The sequence below is a fragment of the Canis aureus genome, chromosome 13, assembly GCF_053574225.1.
Source record: "Canis aureus isolate CA01 chromosome 13, VMU_Caureus_v.1.0, whole genome shotgun sequence".
Taxonomy (NCBI): Eukaryota; Metazoa; Chordata; class Mammalia; order Carnivora; family Canidae; genus Canis; species Canis aureus.
In genome coordinates, this window is record NC_135623.1 from 45,873,101 (window position 1) to 45,894,602 (window position 21,502).

At 34.5% G+C, this 21,502-nt stretch overlaps 1 protein-coding gene and 1 pseudogene across 3 annotated transcripts in view; one reads left to right on the forward strand and one right to left on the reverse strand.

The window, feature by feature from the left end:
* The window catches only part of BLTP3B (bridge-like lipid transfer protein family member 3B), a 96,046-nt gene that overhangs the window by 51,786 nt on the left and 22,758 nt on the right, over positions 1-21,502 (reverse strand). For all 3 annotated transcript variants that reach the window (XM_077845955.1, XM_077845956.1, XM_077845957.1), the window contains 4 exons: positions 8,474-8,636; positions 6,652-6,690; positions 5,264-5,355; positions 372-561 (listed from right to left, as the gene is read on the reverse strand). In XM_077845955.1, coding sequence (XP_077702081.1) covers positions 372-561; positions 5,264-5,355; positions 6,652-6,690; positions 8,474-8,636 — 484 coding nt within the window. The remainder of the gene's footprint in view (positions 1-371; positions 562-5,263; positions 5,356-6,651; positions 6,691-8,473; positions 8,637-21,502) is intronic.
* Positions 9,673-10,074, forward strand: LOC144281651 (large ribosomal subunit protein uL24 pseudogene; annotated as a pseudogene).

The window sequence follows — 21,502 nt, forward strand, 5'->3', positions numbered from 1 at the left end:
CATTCACTATTTGTAAAGTTGTTAGTACTTTATTTTAATTTTGATATAAAGTACAAATAACATTTGAATCATATGAGCAAGAAAAACTTAAATAACATTTTTTTTGTATATTTAAAATTCAATTCTGAGTAGCCAAGAATTTAAAATGGGGTTCATTAACTCTATAAATTAAAAGGTTTATTACAGTAAAAACACCAAAATATGCACATTTTTAACTAAATAAGAGAAATAGAGAGAAAAGTATAGTTAAAACACAAGAGTAAATGTGGTATGTGAATATATGTAACTATAAGAAGTAATTATTTTAAAATGTCCTCTTATATTTAGTGACTAAAACATTTTTTAAACAAAGAATGAAAAGAAACGTTTACCTCTCCTCTCTGTGGATCCTGAATACGAGTAAATCTTAAATCTCCATGTTCCCAGTTTGCATTTACACTATAGATCCTTAGCTGGGAAAGTTCAAAGGATGCATTGAAAGCTTTTGCTCCAATGCGGATAACAATGGAATTTACAGAAACAGTAATTCCCTCAACTACTTTTTCAGCAAAGCCATATTCACTGGAAAAATAAATCAAAACAAAACATAATGCACTAGAGCCAAAATAAATTATTAAAAAGGTTATTTGTTAATATTCTCAAAAACAAGTACACAAACTGACCATTATTCATTTTTTTTTCCATTATTCATTTTTATGTAAAAAAATTTTGGTTATAACAATAGTCTGATTATATGTAAATTATAAAAATGTTCTCAAAATGATAAAAGATTTCTAAAATTTAAGGCTACTTTTTATTTGATAAGTTTTTAATTTTATTTCCAGAATAGTTAATATACAGAAATACATGAATTTCAGGTGTACAATAGTGATCTCATAATTCTATAAACTACTCAGTTCTCATCATAAGTATACTCTTTAATCTCCATCATCTATTTGGCCCACCTCTCCCCTTTGAGAACTATTAATTTGTTCTCTATACTTAGAAATCTGTTTCTTCATTTCTCTTTTTTTCCCTTTGCTTGCTTGTTTGTTTCTTAAATTCCAAAATCATATGGTATTTGTCTTTCTCTGGTCAACTTCACTTGCTTAGCATTATATGCTCTAGATCCATGTTGTTGCAAATGCCATGATTTCATTGTTTTTTACGGTTGAATAATATTGTATTGTAGATATACACCACTTTTTCTTTATGCATTCATCAATCAATGGACACTTGGGCTGCTCCCATATCTTGGCTATTATAAATAATGCTGCAATAAGCATACGGGTGCATGTATCCTTTCTAACTAGTGTTGGTGTATTCTTTGAGTAAATACCCAGTAGTGCAATTACTGGATTGTGGGGGTACTTCTATTTCTAAATTTTTGAGGAATCTTCATAATGTTTTCCACAGTGGCTGCACCAGTGTGCATTCCCACCAATGATATACGAGTGTTCCTTTTTCCCTACATCCTTGCTAATATTTGTTCCTTGTGGTTTTGATTGTAACCATTTTGATAGGCTTTTTTTTTTTTTTTCTTTTAGAGAGAGAGAGAGATAAAGACAGAGAATGCCTGTGTGAGCAGGAGAGGGGCAGAAGGAGAGAAGGAGAGAGAAACTGAAGCAGGCTCCACATCCAACGGAGCCTAATGCGGGCTTGATCTCATGACCTTGAGATCATGACCTGAACAGAAATAAAGAGTCGGACACTTAACCAACTGAGAGGCCCAGGCCCCCTGAAACGTTACTCTTTAAATTAGGTTATTATAATCACTATCCAAAACTGCCTACTCTTCAAGTTGTCAGATGTTCAAACAACTAGAATCTATAAAGTAAAAATAAGAGAGCTAAATTCCTGACACAAAGAAGGCTACAAACTATAACTACAAAATAAGCTCAAATTTAGGAATAAAGTCAGAAAAGTTCACATTCTCTAATCCAATCAGCAAATGTTTACTGAACATCTACCATGTGCACAATGCTGGGACATAAGAAAAACCAAAACTCAGTTGTGGTATTCTAAGGGCTCACAACTTACTTAGAGAAGAAAAACACATGTGCCCTAGAAACTGAATCATTAGGCATTGTGTAATTGAGTGCTTTAAAAAAGGAATCAACATGGGCAGCCCAGGTGGCTCAGCATTTTAGTGCTGCCTTCAGCCCAGGGACGTGATCCTGGAGACCCAGGATCGAGTCCCATGTCGGGCTTCCGGCATGGAGCCTGCTTCTCTCTCTGTTTCTCGAATAAATAAATAAAATTAAAAAAAAAAGGGGGGGGGGGGAATCATCATTACTACACTTGGTAGAGGAAGAAACTGTTCATAACTAGAGAAATTTATCTAGGAAAGAAAAATATATTTCCCACAGGAAGCAATGGGAAGAAGGGAAATCTTTTATTAGGAAAACAAGCAAAAGCACAGAAAAGCAGGAAAGTAGAGGTACTTTGAGAATAATGAGTAGTACAATATGACTGGACTACAGACTATCAATATATTTCGGCAGGAAGAGTGGTAAAAATTTGTCCAAATGATACATTACTTCAATTATTATCACTTTGACCATTATTCCTAAATCTCTCTATCCAAATCTCTTGCTAAAACTTCAGAATGTTAAAATTCAAATGTCCATCAGATATTTCCACTCGGCTGCCTCTCATACATTTCAAAGATAACATGTATAAAAATGAACCCATCATTTTCATTGATCATGCACATCCCTCTCCTCTACCTGCTGCTAAGTTTCTTAATTTACTATCTTACTGGAGTAAATTACCTAAAACTTCCTAATCCTCAGATGACCTATCCTTTAAATCAGGTAATACTTTGTAGGTTACATGTGGGTTGCGCAAAATAATACCTATGAACTAAACAGCCTATATCTTGATTCATGATACTTTATGAAATATAACTATTATTTATAGTATTATTAATAGTATTATATTCTTATTAATACTATGAAAAGTCTGAGAAAAATACTATGGAAATCCAAGCCTCAATTTCTTCATTTGTAAAATGAAAATAAGAAGTATTTTCAAAAGATTAAGAACTAAAGAGAAAGAACTCATCAACATCCTAGGGAAAAGTTGTTTTAATCCCAACACAAATACTGGTCATTTGGCTAGAAATTCCTGGAGTTGGAAAGAATGTATCTATAATCATTATTTGGGAATGCCCTTTGGAATATCCAACCCCACCTGTTCTAATCTATGCATTAAAAAAGTGTTACTATTGGAGGATTTACCACTAGAGGGTGAAGCCTGAATCAATGACTAAAGTCTATTAAGTTTCTGGTTATATCATTCATCATAAATTAAAAAGGTGAAATTCCAGTTTTCAAACAAGTCTATTCTAAGTTTGATTAATAATCTTCACATAGATGGAGACCTCCTCTATATGAAATGATAAAATAAACTTTCTGAACTTACAAATTTACTAGATCATCATTCTATGGAATATTATTAATTCATAAGTCCTGCACAGAAGGTAAAGCCAATCTGTTAAATATTAATTTCCTTATGTTTTAATCTTATAAAGACAAAAATCAAATAGATCAGTGTTTCTCCAAGTTGCAGAAATATAAAGAATTGTTAAAAATAATCACATTCTTGATAACCATTCTAGATCTCAAGACTCATAATTTCAAAAAAAGGGAGCCTAAAAGAATACAGATTTAATAAGCATCCTAAGTGATTGCTATAATCAGGCAACTCTGGAAAAATGTGGAAATAGATTAACCATACTGCCAACATCAAAATATAAGGATTATCATCATGATTACAAAGCCAAACTTATAAAGCTTATTGATACTAGAAAATCATGAGTCATAAAGAACATTATCAAGAACAGCAATTTTCCTGATCTTTTTTCCACCTTCAATAATCTTAAAAACACCTCTACTTTTTCTTCCATTTTTTTGACTCTAGTCAACTTGACCAATTGCTCCAATCGACTGTATCACACATGAAATCATAAGTTAAGCTTTAAAATCTCAAATTGCTCGATGATGTATAAACTACAAAGAAATTAATGTGAAAGCTCTTTTCCCAGTCACTATTACCTGTAGGCCAAACAGGTACATCTGATAAATCTGGCCTTCAGTCAACTCTAGCTGTGAATTGATGGATCACCATTTCTACATGGAAAGCCATTGATCAGGCTGTAGGTATTACCCCAGAAAGCACTAATGTAAAGGTAGTTCAACCGTGGTGAAAGAGCAATCTGGAAATGAGTACATGTGTATGTCTGTGTATCTGATGTGTACGTTCTATTTATTTTTTAAAGATTTTATTTTTAAGTAATCTCTGCAATCTCTGCATGGGGCTCAAATTTACAACCCTGAGATCAACAGTCACATGCTCTACCAACTAAGCCAGCCAGGCACCCCATGTACATTCATTCCAAAGAAAACTCATCATTGGTTTGACACAACACCCAGAATACTATAAAATGATGAAGAGGCACTAATCACATTAAAATCTATGTGAGTATTCTACATGAATAGGTGCAAAGTAGTGCAGAAATCCTGCCTTTAGGAAATGATGTATAGAATTCAAAAATGCAAAAATAAACAGGCAATTTTTTTAAAGATCTATTTTTTAAGAGGCACTTGGGTGGCTCAGTTGGTTAAGTGTCTGACTTTGGCTCAGGTCATGATCTCAGAGTCCTGGGACAGAGCAGGGAGTCTGCTTGTCCCTCTGCCCCACTGACTGCTTGTGTGACACTCACATGTATGTGCTCTCAAATAAATAAATAAAATCTTTAAAAAAAAAAACAAACCTATTTTTTTTAAGATCTTTGCAAAAAGGCTTTGTGAAATGGCCTCCATGCTTCTACTGATTTTTATCTATCAAAATTCAATTTGTACAAAATGTGAGCATTCTATATTTAATATAATATAGGCCTTCTGGGCCAAAAGGCCTATATTTTTAAAGGCATCAACTTAACTCTTAAGAGTCATAAAAGTTCCACTGATGCACAGAATAAATGAAAGGCAAAGAAACTATTCAGACTAAGAGATTATCTGATTTATAGAATGCTTTTGGTTGATCATTACTATTTAACATCAAGGAAAGCAAAATGAATAAAAAAGGATAAAAACCAATTCTGCTACTTTGGCAACATAATACCACAACTGGAAAATGTCTGATGGGAAAAGGTGACTCAAATAGAGGCTGCCTGAGGTTAGGAAATTTTATGTTCCATTACTACAGATAACAGAGCTGACTGACTACAGAAAAGAACTCTCTTCACTATGAGTCATGTAAATTAATGAAAATAACTTACCTTTGTCCCGAAGCAGTTGCAATTGGTGATGGGCCATTAGGACTTCGTGGTTCTTCACATGTACTCATTTCCATTATTACTTTATCCAGGGACTAATAAAAATACATTAAAAATGTAAAAAATTAGATATTTTATGTATATTATAAAAATATTATGTAACACTATTTTCTCTTTCATTTCTTTAGGAACAAAGTAATCAATAAGTGAGCAGAGTCACTTTTAAAATGTCTCTATAAAAGTCTAGAAAGACAAATACCAAAAGAGAAAACAACATACTCAGTCCTTTCTCAAGGCACTTATTATCTGATAAGAAAGCTGTGGGCATATAGGAGTATAAGACAAACTACAAGTTGCCAAATGCTGCTGAAATCATCAGATTTTATAGAAGTGCAATCTCTAATCCAAGAATGTATGACATTATTAATTGCTAAATGAGATTATGTATTAATAAATGGTATTTAAGGAGCTAAAAGCTTATCCCAGTCTAAGACTTGAGATTTAAGACATTTAACAATGAAAAATATGAAATATGCAAGAAATGTGAAAATAAACATTATCATAATAAAAAATTTCTTTCAAGGTAACAGTTTGCTTAAAGATCAAATATCCTTAGTAGTCATCACTAGTGTAACTCACTCATTCTTCATTCTCTATTTTAATATAGCATTTACTATCTGAAATTGTCTTATTTATTTGTTTCTTGTTGGTCTTCTCAATAAGAATATTAAGTTCCCTTAGGGCACAGGGAAGGTGCTCAATATCTGTGGAATGAATGAATCAATAAATGACCAAATGACCAATCTTTGTTCAATTTTCCTTAAAAAAAGGAAAGTATATTGTGGTGTCTAAATGGCTCAGTTAGTTATGCATGTGCCTTCAGCTCAGGTCATGATCCCAGAGTCCTGGGATCAAGCCCCGTGTAGGGCTCCCTGCTCAGCAATGAGCCTACTTATCCCTCTCCTTCTGCCTCTCCCAACTTGGGTACGTGCTGTGCTCTCTCTCTTAAATAAATAATAAAATCTTAAAGAAAAAAAGAAAGTATATTCAGGTGTATATTATTTAATTTAGTAGATCAATAAAATCAGAAACACAGCAAGTTTGAATTAAATGTTACTAAGACTGTCATAATACGTCAATGAAGAGCTAAATGACAGAATAAAAATATACCAACTTATAATACATCTGAAAAATTATAAAGACCTTCCCATTTTAAAGGTCACACTTCTCATTTAAGGGCTGAAAAACTAAGTACCATCCAAATAAAATGAAAGTCAATTTGTAGAAAAGCCAGAAGACTGTGTTTCTATGAAACAAAAGATTAACATTAGCAGAGTAGTTAGATCAAATGCATACATAAATGTTTATTTCTGAAGCAAGTCAGAACTCACCAAACAGATGGGATGTGTTTTCAATTTTGTCCATGGAATCTACCAAAAAAAGACAAACAAAATTTTTTTCTTTAAAATCAATCATCAAAAAATAATGTAAAACTAGCAATCAATATAGATGCTCTCTAAATATAGTGACAGACATACCAAATTTTATCAGATGACTTTTTCTCAAATTGCAAAGTAATAAACTGAGCAACTCATGCAGACTCTTAAAATTGGATGTACCTATTTTGTATAAGATTAATCAAAATTTCTGTCATCTTTTAAAATAAGAATTTTAGGTCCTCATAAGCTTTCCCCCAGACCTTAAAAAACATTTTAACTTCGTGATTAATTTAATTTTAAGTAGGCTCCATGCCCAACATGGGGCTTGAAGTCACAACCCTGAGATTAGAGTCGCGTGCTCTTCTGACTAAGCCAGCCGGGTGCCTCTTAATTTTGTAATTTAAACTAAGATTTCCCAGCAGAGTATAATCAGTCTTTCATTCATTGAACAGTTTTTTTAATTCTAAAATTCTGACCGTGGAGCACCTGGCTGGCTTAGCTGGAAGAATGTGTGACTCTTGGTGACCTTGAGGTCATGTGTTAAAGCCCCATGTTGGATGTGGAGATTACTTAAAATCTTTTAAAAAGTTTAAAAATAAAATTTTGACCAATCTTTTTGTAGATATTCAAGAAACATACAAAGGTGAGGCCACGCATGTAAAATGTAGGCAATTTCAAATAACGTTCAAACATACACTAAAAAGTCACATTTTAATAGGTATTTGAGTTTATGGAAGATAAAAGTGACCATCAAATGATACAGGAACCTTTCCAAAATCATTTCTTTGCAGTCCAATTTTAATTTTAATTTTAATTTTAATTTTATGAAACATTACTCATGTGGTATTTTTTTTTTTAAGACTTTATGAGAGACATAGAAAGAAAGGCAGAGACATAGGCAGAGGGAAAAGCGGGATCTCCAAGGGGAGCCCGATGTGGGACTCGATCCCAGGACTCTGGGATCCAGCCCTGAGCCAAAGGCAGACAGATGCTCAACCACTGAGCCACCCAGGTGTCCTTCATGTGGTATTTCTATTCTAAGTACTTCCTTTTAAAAACTGGTCTTTAAGAGTAAGAAGTGATATGATATATGATTAGCGTCAAAGGTAAGCAGGAATAAATTTTAATAAGGAGAAATAATAATAAAAGAAAATTTTAAAATCTTCAAGAAGAAACAAATGAATAAAAGAAATAAAATTTCAAGTAAAAGTAGAATGTACAGAATAAAATTAAGGATTTATGGCTTCATGTCTTTATTTGAAATAATGTTTACTTAGTACAAATTTAAATTGCCCCTATTAACAATAAATCCTATAAAAATATTTGAATATGTGCCAAATTTAGCCAATTATTTTATTAATAACTACCAATAATTTTATTTAAATGTTAAGATTAAATTTTAAATAAAACTTAAACTACAAATTAATCTTAATATATGACTTCAATTAAATTCATCTGGCACACATTCATGCAATTATTTAGACATAGGTATTTGTCTTTTTAAATTATATTAATGAAAATGTTTTTTTACAGATATAAACAAAATATTAAAGAGATAGGAATTAAATTTAAAAATGAGAACAGAGGGAGGCTGGGTGGCTCAGTGGTTGAGTCTGCTTTCGGCTCAGGGCATGATCCCTGGTCAGGGATCGAGTCCCACATCAGGCTCCCCTCATGGAGACTGCTTCTCCTTCTGCCTGTGTCTCTCATAAATAAATATAATCTTTAAAAAAAGAGAGAACAGAAATGCTTTCCACAGATATCAAAGTCTCACCCTAATAGATGCTTTATTACAAAAAACTTTGTTGATAGCAAGCCATGTTGGCAAATCCAACATATTCTGGAGCACCTCTTCATCCAACTCCAAATTCTTCAGTTCACCTTCTCCTTTGAGAGTACTTAGATTTATCTTGTCAGGAGATAAATTTTTAGTAAATCTGAAAGAGAATATATATTGACATTCATTTTAGCGTCAGTTTCTGTACCCCATTCTTGCAAATGTACAGAGCGTTAAAAATGTAACAGCAGCACAAAGAAACAGAAAATCTCAGTTGACAGTCTCTACTTTAAGTTTTTCAATAAGCTTTTGTTATCACTTTGAACTCTCTTATTTCATTGCTCTCTTATACAAAGCCTACAGTGCTTTTAGCATACGTGTGAATATCATATTTCCATATACATCAAACTCTAGTTCTTACTGCCTTTCAAATTTATGAATAATAAGTAGCATCCACTTTTTCCAGGTACTATGCAAGGCAGTGGAACTAACTCAAAACCATTCCGTAATCACATTTCGTTTACTTTGCTACAGACCATAAGAATATTTCTATTTTACTAACCAACCTTAACAGGAAGGTTAAGGGAATAAGGGGATCCTCTAGAAGTAGCAATAGCAAGTACTACCCATTCATTATCTCAAGAACAATATCAAAGGATATTAATACTCCTTTTAGAATCATCCAGAGATTCCTAGCTTCAAAAATTGACCCACATTATTCAGGAATAAATTAGAGTACACAAATCTTTTTCTAAAAGGTCTCTGAGGAAGCAGATTATGCAACTCTACTTGGCAGTCAATTTTGGTGTTTTCTAACATGAGACTTAAAAATACCAATTATTTACAATCCAGATTGGCTGTACAAATACCATTTATCCTTTCTGTAGGAGTTAAAATAAATAAAGTATAAAGTGCTTAGTGAAAGTGCCAAAAGTCATATAGGAGACTGGACCCTAAAAGCTATTTAATTAAGAATACAGATTCTCTGTGATGAATTAAAAATGAAAATTCTTAAACTTAAGAAAAAAGAATGGAAATGACAATAATAGTTAAAACAATACTGGACATTTTCCAAGGGTTTATTGCGTACGAGGTTCTTTGCATGCAAACATTACTACTTCATCTAATTCCTTTGATAAAACATTAGGGTCAATACTACTTTTATTCTCACTGTTTAGATAAGCACCAGCAGCCAAATGAAGTTCAATCCTTTTGTGACTTCTGATTGGAGCAAGAATCGTAAAAGATATTTAAATGCACCTTACTACATTCACAGGAAGATTATATCTTCTCTTTCCAAAGAGCTGAGACAGAAGTACAATGTTCGATCCATGCCCATCCAAAAGGATGAAGTTCAGGGTGTACGAGAACACTACAAAGGTCAGCAGATTGGCAAAGCAGTCCAGGTTTACAGGAAGAAATACGTCATCTCCACTGAACAAGTACAGCAAAAGAAGGCAAATGGCACAAGTGTCCATGCGGCCATTTACTTTAGCAAGGTGGTTATGACTAGACCAAAAATGGGCAAAGACTGTAAAAAGATCCTTGAACATAAAGCCAAATGTCACCAAGTAGGAAAGGAAAGGGCAAATATATAAGGAAGAAACAACTGAGAAGATGCAGGAACAAATATTTCATTTGTCTTTAAAGAAAAACCCTAAAAAAGTGAAAATCCACTAACTTTGCCCAGGAGGTATTTTTTTTTTTCAAAAATGAAACTACTGACAAGATTAACTACCAGCTAACAAGATTTATCAGCCAGTCTTTTACCTTTTTTGAAACTAAATATTAAAGTAACAAAATAAAAAAAATAAAAATAAAAAAATAAAGTAACAAAATATGCTGATTTACACGCTCTACACATCAACGAGAGTATCACCAATATACACGTGCTTCATTTCATGCTTCCCATTAACTCTACACCAGAATTTCATGAGGCACATTTTATTGGGATTCATATCATCTCACAGAATGTGAACTGAGAAATACAGAATTCACATGTAACCCATATTTGACCAGTGATGCTAGGTCGTGTTACACTTACCCATCAATCATATTTGGTTTAGTACTATGACATTTCCTGATAGGCTCTCACTCCTAATCACATAGGAATGGCCTGCCAGTACCTCGAGGCAGACCATCACAGCTGGAAGGGAGCACTCACTAAGTACTTACTGAGAATTCACTATTTGGACATATGTACACTCAAGGAGTATACACTCAAGCAGTACACTCAAGGAGTCCCCGCCTTTATGCAGTTCTAGTTCGGGTGGTAGACCGAACACCAAAAAGCATGACTAAGAGAGAATACAGTACAGGGTTTTAATCTAGAGCTTCTCTGAAAACAGGGACTTTTGAGATTATATCTGAGAATGAGTGGTAGAAGTTAACTAGGCAAGGAAAAGAAGGGAGACAGGAAGAAAGTATTCCAAGTAGTAGGAATAAAACACAAATGTTTTCAGGCTGGACAGAGCATGGCATAAAATACAAGAGGGCCATGAGAGTAGAAGATAAATCAGAAAGGACAAAGAAGGGACTGACTCTACAAGGCCTTGATCATTTCATTAAATCATTCATTCATTAAATCTTAAATGATACCTATAAATTAACAGACAATGGGAATATGACAATAAAGAAAACATAAAAACCTCTGCCTTCATGGGGCCTAAGGGGACACGGTTCTGCAGAGAATGAAAAAATAAGCCAGATATATTATGTCAGATTCTGACTATGGAGGGGAAAAATCAAAATAGTAAGATAGCAGGTGCAAGCAGAGGACCTTTTAATTTTTAAAAGGATGGACAGAAAAACAAACCTTCAGTGAAAAGATAACATTTGGGCAAAGATCTGAAGCAAGTAAAGTAGCTATACAAATATCTAGAGGAAGAATGTTCTAGGCCAAGGGGAAAAGCAAGGGTAAAAATCTGAGGTGGGAACATGCTTGGCATATCTGAGAAACATCACAGTCAATCTGACTGGAGGAAGTTGCAAAGAAATGCAAGAGTAGGAGGAAAGGAGATAAGTTAGAGAAGTAACAGGGGCCAGATCATGTGAGACCTTTAAAGCCACTCTAAAGACTCTGGCTTTTACTCTTAGTAAAAATGAGACTAATTGGAGATAGTTTTGACTAGAATAGGAAACTTTTTTTTTTTAAAGATTTATTCATTTTTTATTTGAAAGACAGAGAGCATGAGTGCCTGCCTGTACCAACACAGCAAGAAGGGGCAGATGAAGGAGAGAGAATCTCAAGCAAACTCTATGCTGAATATAGAGCCCAATGCAGGGCTCGATCCCAAAACCTCAAAAGAGTCAGACGCTCAACAGACTGAGCCACCCAGGCACCCCTGGAAACTTTAATTTTCCAAGTTTTACTCTATTGAGAATATATGAAAGGGAGGATGTGGAAAGAAGCAGGCGGCCCAGTAGGAAGTTACTGCGACAATCCAAGTGAGAGAAGACATTGCCCTGGATCAAGATAGAAGAGTAAAAAGTGTTATGGTAGAAAGGGAATAGTCTAGATATATTCTGAAGGTAAAGCCAACAGGATTTGATTATACAGAATGAAGTTAAGGATGACTTCAAGGTTTTTAGTCTGGGTAAATGGAAGGACAGAGTTACCATTATTCAGGTTAAAGAAACAGAGGGAGAAATAAGTTTGGGATTCAGGACTAGAATTTAGACTTTGAATAGTTTAATTAAGTGATGCCCATTAGATATTCAAGACATGCCAATTAGGTAGATATTCAAATCTCATTCGGTGGGTGTGGATACAAATTTGGTAATCACCAATGTTATAGATGGTATTTGCAGTTGCAAGATGGAGACAAAAAATCAGATGGCTCAAGGACTGCGGTTAGAGGCCCCTAAGGGGCTAAGAACTGTGAAAGAAACCAATAAAGGAGATTAAAAAAGAAGAACCAGTAAGGCAGGAGAAAAACTAGGTTGCTTTCAGGTTTTGTTTTCTTTATTAAGGTAAGAGAAAACAAGCTGGTATGCTAGTGACAATGATACAGAAAAAAAACTACTGATGGTACAGTAAGGACAGACAACTGCTAGAGCAAAATCCGTGATTAGAAGATGGCAAATGCAATATGGGTGAAGAGGGGTTGGCCCTGAATAGTTCTGATGTTGGAAAGCCTGTTAATACTCTATGTGTGTAAAAAATAAAATGAGAAAGTGTAAGAGGGGAAGCACCTAAAAATGAAAGCAAATTGAAACAAATGAACCTAATTATACTCAAAAATACTATAAGCATACTTAAGGGGAAGATAAGAAGAGAGAAAGGACAGGGACAGATGGACAGAGACTAATCTGAGTAACCAACATCTTACTATACCTATCCTTAGTGTTGGGCAAGAAGGGGTGTGTGGGTGTGGGTGTGCATGTAGGAGGGGGTTAGTGAAGAAACCAAGCAACAACTTGCCTAGGTATATACAAGAATGTTTATCTCAAAAAAAAAAAAAAAAAAAAAAAAGGATGTTTATCTCAATGATATTTACAGAGGGGAAAAAGTGAGAGCACTTAAATGTCCAAAGAGAAATAATAAGAAAATGCTTATATTATGGTGAAAATTCAAGGTTTAAAATTACATTACTGTGATTTCAATTATGTAAAAAAATGTTGTAAAATGTCAAATATCAAAAGTACACATGGTTGGTAAGATTCTAGATTTCTTCTTCTTTATACTTTCCCTTACGGTTAAATGTCCTAATAAAGAACATATATCACTTTTATAGAGACAAAAGTTCATCAGAAACCCAAAAAGACAGGTGTAGCAAGAGTAAAAGTAAAAGACGGAAAGACTAAGATACATGTCACTGGGGCGCCTGCGTGGCTCAGTTAAGCATCTGCCTTTGGCTCAGGCCATGATCCCAAAGTCCTGGGATGGAGCCTAAACTTGGGTTCCCCGCTCAGCGGGGAGCCTGCTTCTCCCTCTTCCCCACTTGCATTCTCTCTCTTGCTCTCTCTTCCTCAAGCTAATAAGTAAATAAAATCTTTTTATATAAATAAATAAAATAAATAAAATAAATAAATAAATAAATAAATAAATAAATAAAATACCTGTCATTAACAAAAGATTCTACCTTCAATTTAGTTCATTTTACAAAAGGGACACAACATCTGCAAAGAGCATGGGCCTTAAAGTCAGGGAAATCTTAATTCTTGTTTAACCACTTACTGTGGTTCCTCTGTGCCTCAGTTTGCTCATCTGTAAAAGGGGGAAAACAATACCAACCTCAAACGATTTTAGTGAGGATTAAAGGTAATATCTGAAACATCTGGTACAAAACATATCCAAATAAGAATTCTCTTCTTCCTCCCCTCTTTCAATTTAGATTAAATTATGGATACTGATTACAGTTTTAACTGAAGGAATATCAAAAGTTCATGCTTGGGACAGCCGGTGGCTCAGCGGTTGAGTGTCTGCCTTTGGGTCAGGGCGTGAGGCCGATTCCAGAGATCAAGTCCCACATTGGGCTCCCTGCAGGGAGCCTACTTCTCCCTCTGCCTCTGTGTGTCTCTCATGAATAAATAAAAATCTGGAAAAAAATTTTTAAAAAGCTCATGCTTATCCAAATAGGACTTTAAAATGGTCAAGTAATGGAGCTAATCTGGAAAACATATGAATACTGCTCATCTAGTAAACTATTTTAAATAGAAATCAGAAGATATATTGGTAACTTACATTCATTAAAAAGCTAGTCCCTACATCAGGTAAGTAATATCAAATTATTTATCTTCCATTATTCATATGTTAGACTTTAATTTACATATACTCTAGTTTTGCACAAACATGTCCCAGTCAATTATTAATTATGTTTCTTCCAAAAACAGAAACTGGAGAATGATTTTCAGCCAATTCGTCATAATTTAATAATAAAAGATAAGCAGACTTTCATTAACTGTATACTAGGCAAACAAAGGGAGGGAAGCTCACAAAATAGCATTAAGGCTTGGAAGAGGTACTTTTTTTACCTGTACTTTTTCCAAGTGTTGCTACAGCTCTTTGAACTAAACTGCCATCTGAAATCCTCAGATAATTATATTATGCTGCTGAATATTATAACTGAGAAGGACCTGATCCTAAAGAGAATTGTTATCTGAAATAATACCACTTCCAATCCACTAAAGAACCCTTCAAGCTCTAAAGAGTTATATAAATCTTTTAAAACCAAACTTTTAAAAATAGGGCAGAAATTTAAGTCAATGAATTAAACTCTGGATAATTATTTATTTACTGAAGATAAAGGGAGGGGAGATAAAGGGAGAAATGAAACATAGCCTACATATAAAACCAAAGTTGCTGTTAATAAAGACTCAAAATGAAGATACAGGAGAAAGTTCATTGACCTGAACATATCAAAGTCACAACAGCACAGAAGAAAGTCACATGATATAGTAAAAAGGGCACAACTCTTCCCAGTATTTTTTATTTTCAAAATTTAGAAACACACGGTTTCATTACTACATACACTATGGCAGGCAAAGAGGTTTATTTTAAAACAAACATGTATCCTTCACTCTAACATTAGTATCTTATTGAATAAATTTTAAAGTGAATGTATATATTTTATTGGTTGATGTAATTGAAAGCATCACTGAAAATGATAAAATTTTAACAATGTAACAATTTGAAAACATACTTAAAATATGAAAACAGACTTCCATTTTATCCAAAATCTTCTTTAATTACACATTACACATGAAAATACATTTACTAGTTTTTTCAATAACAACAAATATAGCTAACTAGAGGAATAAAATTTCCTGGCAAATGGAAAGAATGTGTTTGACACAGATTATGCATTTTATAATCAATACATAACTATTAGAGTCTAACTTACAAACAAGGCACAGTGCTAAGTAGACACTCATGACAAAACAAAAAAGGTAAGCCCCAAATCGAAGATTTATAATTTGCTTAAGGAAACAGGCCATAAATTAAGAATTCTAGCTCAGCAAGAATAAAAATGCCACTTACTATTCAACCTCTATAAACCTCTATATGCTTCACTTTCAGTTTCCTTATCTGTGAAATGGAGATAACAAAATAATATCTACTTTCATGGGGTTTTTTTGAGGGTTAACTGGTTAGAATAAATAAAATGCTAGAACTGTCCCTAATACATTGGAAAATTCAGTGTTCATTATTATTAATACAAAGACACAGGTTAAATCAGAACATGAACATAGAGACTTAATATAATGAGTAGTGAAAATTCCTCCCCCAAAATTGGGAGACTTGATAAAACACTAAGTATGAAGATCATAAATCAGAAAGTGTAAATTTTATATCTGATGCTGCTATAAATTTTAGTCATAATCTACTTCAACTTTCATTAGATCCATTCTATAGCTACATCATAAAAACAAAAGAAAATACAGTTGGTTTCTTTGCTAAAGCAACCTGAAACATTTCTGAAATGCACCATCTCTACGTTAAATACAACTATTTGGGGGTAGAACCATAAAATCTTAGAATTCAAAAGAATCTTAACAGTTTATAAACCCTTCCCCAATCCCAATCTAGGTGCTTACCTCTTTGCATTCAAATGCTAAAACCCTGTGACATTCTTCTCTAACCTCATGAGTAAATAAATACTCATTTATTGAGTTTTCACCTTGTCCTAAAATTGTTTATGGTTCCTGTTACTATATATGTTATTTAAGATTCATGTCAGTGCCTACCATTCTTCTAAACGTAATAATTCGCTCTGCTACTTGACAATTATTTTCTCAAATAACAGTTGTAACTAGAAATAATCATTTCTATTCTGTGCTATTTCATGCTACAGCCTGAACAACTAGATTTTACAGGGAATTTAACAATGTATGTTAAGCTGATTATGAAACTTAAAGTACGCACTTATAATCTGACGTTGCTGGATGGACTTAAAGGAGTCCAAGATATTTTATCATATTTTCAAATGGGGCTTTTAGAAACAAAAAAGGCTAATGAGAACCACTGACTTAAAGAAAAAGGATTAATTTTAAGCATTCAGAAAATAAGATCTGTCAATAATTTGATTTTCAATTCTGTTATTACTTAATTTAACTAACTTGTTTATTAATAACTTGTTTATTAATTGTTTATTAATACTAAACAATTTAATATAATTAATTTGTTTATTAATAACAAACCCCTCTCAGGGTGGCTGCCCAGCTATCACTGATTCCATCCTCTCACACAAAGGAGAAAGGTACACACCTAAGACCTACTTCCTAGGGTAGAGCTGAATTGATCTAGAAACTGAAAAGGCATCTAGGCTATTGAATCAGATTCTTTCCTTCAGAAATTTGAAACTAGAACACTATTTGAGTACAGAGATGACAAATAAAAAATATGACTGTCAGAGTAACACAAATCCAATAGTTTAGAACTTAAAGATACCATAAAGATTCTTCTTCCATCATTGTTCCATGCTCCTAAATTGGGCCCAATTCAAAACTATGAAATGCTGGGATCCCTGGGTGGCGCAGCGGTTTGGCGCCTGCCTTTGGCCCAGGGCGCGATCCTGGAGACCCGGGATCGAATCCCACATCAGGCTCCCGGTGCATGGAACCTGCTTCTCCCTCTGCCTATGTCTCTGCCTCTCTCTCTCTCTGACTATCATAAATAAATAAAAATTAAAAAAAAAACTATGAAATGCTAATTGAAATCACTAGCTCGTATTTAATCCGTAGGATTAAATCTCCCTGTACATGAAGAGATATTACACGAACCAATTATCTTTAAGCAAATTTAATAGCTTTAGCTTGATTTTATTCAAAACAGTATTTCTAGAAGAGAACAAAGTACCCTAAGACCACATTTTTTTTTTAAAGATTTTATTTATTTATTCATGAAAAACACAGAGAGAGAGAGAGAGGCAGAGGCAGGCAGAGGGAGAAGAAGGCTCCATGCAGGGAACCCTATGTGGGATTTGATCCCAGGACTCCAGGATCACGCCCTGGGCTGAAGGTGGCGCTAAACCGCTGAGCCACCCAGGCTGCCCCCCTGAGACCACATATTAAAGTCATATAAGATCTATTTGCTGTTTTTCTCCAGCTCCTTTAGGTGCAGGGTTAGCTTTTGTATTTGAGTTCTTTCCAGTTTTGGGATGGATGCTTGTATTGCGATGTATTTCCCCCTCAGGACTGCTTTTGCTGTATCCCAAAGATTTTGAATGGTTGTATCTTCATTTTCATTAGTTTCCATGAATCTTTTTAATTCTTCTCAATTTCCTGGTTGACCCTTTCATCTTTTAGTAGGATGGTCCTTAACCTCCACGTGTTTGAAATCCTTCCAAACTTCTTCTTGTGATTTAGTTCTAATTTCAAAGCATTATGGTCTGAAAATATGCAGGGGACAATCCCAATTTTTTGGTATCAGTTAAGACCTGATTTGTGACCCAGTATGTGGTCTATTCTGGAGAAAGTTCCATGTGCACTTGAGAAGAATGTGTATTCAGTTGCCTTTGGATGTAAAGTTCTGTAAATATCTGTGAAATCCATCTGGTTCAGTGTATCATTTAAAGCTCTTGTTTCTCTGGAAATGTTGTGCTTAGAAGACCTATTGATTGTAGAAAGTGCTACATTGAAGTCACCAAGTGTATTATTATCTAAGTATGTCTTAACTTTGGTTATTAATTGATATATTTGGCAGCTCCCACATTCGGGGCATATATATTGATGACTGTTAAGTCCTCTTGTTGGATAGATCCTTTAAGTATGAGATAGTGTCCCTCTTCATCTCTCACTACAGTCTTCGGGATAAACTTTAGCTTATCCGATATAAGGATGGTTACCCCTGCTTTCTTTTGAGGACCATTTGAATGGTACATGGTTCTCCAACCTTTTATTTTCAGGCTGTAGGTGTCCTTCTGTCTAAAATGAGTCTCTTGTAGACAGCAAATAGATGGGTCTTGCTTTTTTATCCAGTCTGAAACCCTGCGCCTTTTGATGGGGTCATTAAGCCCATTCATGTTCAGAGTTACTATTGAAAGATATGAATTTAATGTCATCACAATACCTATTCAGTCCCTGTTTTTGTGGATTGTTCCATTGGACTTCCTCCTTCTTCTACAGAGTCCCCCTTAATATTTCTTGGAGAACTGGTTTGGTGGTCACATATTCTTTCAGTTTCTGCCTGTCTTGGAAGCTCTTTATCTCTCCTTCTATTCTGAATGAGAGCCTTGCTGGATAAAGTATTCTTGGCTGCATGTTCTTCTCATTTAGGACCCTGAATATATCCTGCCAGCCCTTTCTGGCCTGCCGGGTCTCTGTGGAGAGGTCTGCTGTTACCCTAATACTCCTTCCCATAAAAGTTAGAGATTTCTTGTCTCTTGCTGCTTTAAGGATCTTCTCTTTATCTTTGGAATTTGCAAGCTTCACTATTAAATGTCAAGGTGTTGAGTGGTTTTTATTGATTTTAGGGGGGGATCTCTCTATTTCCTGGATCTGAATGCCTGTTTCCCTTCCCAGATTAGGAAAGTTTTCAGCTATGATTTGTTCAAATACATATTCTGGACCTCTGTTCCTTTCGGTGCCCTCAGGAACCCCAGTTAAACGTAGATTTTTCTTCCTGAGGCTGTCATATAAGAAAGGAAGTTTCTGGAGAGAATTCCCCAAATCTGAAAGACTACCAAATCCTTTGGCTAGGAACATTAAGTTATTAATCTGCAACTAATTACATCCTTTCATTGTTCATCAGTTTCATCATGTTGACATAAAGATCACTCCACTCAGAACTAAGAAACGGGGCACCTAGGTGGCTCAGTTGGCTAAGCATCTGACTCTTGATTTCAGCTCAGGTCATGATCTCGGGGTCTGGGACTAAGCCCCCTATCAGGCTCTACACTCAGCATGGAGTCTGTTTCAGATTCTCTCTCCCTCTGCCCCTCCCACTTGTTCTCTCTGTCAAATAAATAAATAAATAAATCTTAGTGGGAAAAAAACAAAAACTAAAAAAAAGATGGGGCGCTTTTTTTAAAGATTTTATTTATTAATTAATAAGAGACACAGAAAGAGAGGCAGACATAGGCAGAGGGAGAAGCAGGCTCCTGTGGGGTATCTGATGCGGGACTCAATCCTAGGACCCCAGATCACGACCTGAGCCCAAGGCAGACGCTCAACCACTGAGCCAACCAGGCACCCCTACAGATTAGGCTTTTCTAAAGAAACACATATTTCCTCATTTTCTCCATTGTCTAACCCCATTTTTTCACCCCGGGTGTATCTCTGAATCTGGCACTCTCCTCTTTGGGCTACTTGCTTTCTTGCACTACCTATTATATTATCTTCAGGGTCAAAAAGTGAACTAGTTATTTTTTTAAATGTTGATATGAGCTAGGTCAAGAAATACACTTTATGTTACAGTCTGTTACATACAGACACACAAACACAAGATGAAAATTTCACAGAACAATAGTTTAATATAGTCTGATATTTTCTATTTCGTTCTTTTAAAATAGTGACCACAGGGAGTCTGGGTGGCTCAGTCAGTTGAGCAGCCAACTCTTGATTTTGGCTCAGGCCATGATCTCAGGGTTGTGAAACTGAGGCCTACATCAGGCTCTCTTTCCCTCTGTCCTTCCCCTCTCACCGCCCACCCTTCAACATGTGCACATGTGCACACACACTCTCTCTCTCAAATAAATCATTAAAAGACAAAATAAAATACAATTACAACCTATCCACAGATTTCACAAGGTAAGCTGTAACTCACAGTTTAACAAAAAATATTTAAGAAGTACACTGTGACCAAGTATGAAGATTGGTTTAACAAACATTGTTTGTCCCTAAGACAGAGACATTTGTCTCTTTGTCTCATTTGTCATTTGTCTCTTAGTAAGGATATTTGTTCTTACTACTTCTATTCAGCATTGTATTGGAGGTTTTAGCCAACACAACAAGGTAAGAAAAAAATAAGACATTCTGTTTAGAAAAGAAGTAAAACTGCCTTTTTTCCTAGACTACATGATCATCTGTATAGAAAACCATACAGAAGCCTTTTAAAAACTTACCAGAACTAATATATGAGTTTAGCAAGGTTATAGGATATAGGAATAATACAAAAAATAAGATCAATTGAAGGGACACAGGAACCAAATGAAAGCACTCCCAATGGCTAAAGCTGGAACAATTTGGGCAACAAAATAAATTATTAGATTATAACTCAAAATACAAAATAAATATACATGAGTCTGCATAGATATAAATACATGATTGAATAAATAATTGGAGAAGAGAGAAATCTCCCATACAGAAAATTTCCAAATAACTTATGTTTTCTCTATTCAAACCTCAGGGAAGTGAAACACAATCCCTCATTCCTTTTGTGTTTGGCTGCTTTTCTTTCCAAAGTATATAGCATGAAAGTGGTCAAAAGAATAGCTTAAACAAAGGCCAACATCAACAATAAGACATGTTGATAGTATATAGCTTTGATATGACATAATAAAAATGGCATTCTATACCTCTGTGGCCTTCTTGTCAAAAACCCATGAATCATTCTAATCATTAGAAAAACATTACACACTGACTGAGACACTGAACAAAATAACCAATACTACTGAAAACTCTCAAGAACATCAAAAAGAAGTCTGAGAAACTGTCACAGTCAGGAGGAGTCTAAAACAAAATGATGACTATGTGATAATCACAATGAGATCCTGGATCTGAAAAGGACATTAGATAAAAAACTAAGGAAATTCAAATAAAGTATAGGCAATAGTTAATTTATAAATATTGGTTTCTGATTGTGACATATGCTCTGAAACATATTAATAGTAAAATGGATGAACTCTTGTCCTTTTCATTTTTAAAAAATAATCCATAAATAGCTAATTTTTAAAATCTATTTTTCTCAACCACAGAAAATCTGTCATGCATACTTTATTTCAAAGGAGTAAATGAAAAGCTTTAATGATTCATGAAAACTGTTTTGAGAGCACATATCCAAAAGCATAACACAGGAGTAAATTCTTATTAAGACTATGAGAAGCCTAATAAAAATCTTTGGTTCAGGTCTCTCAGGCAATATTA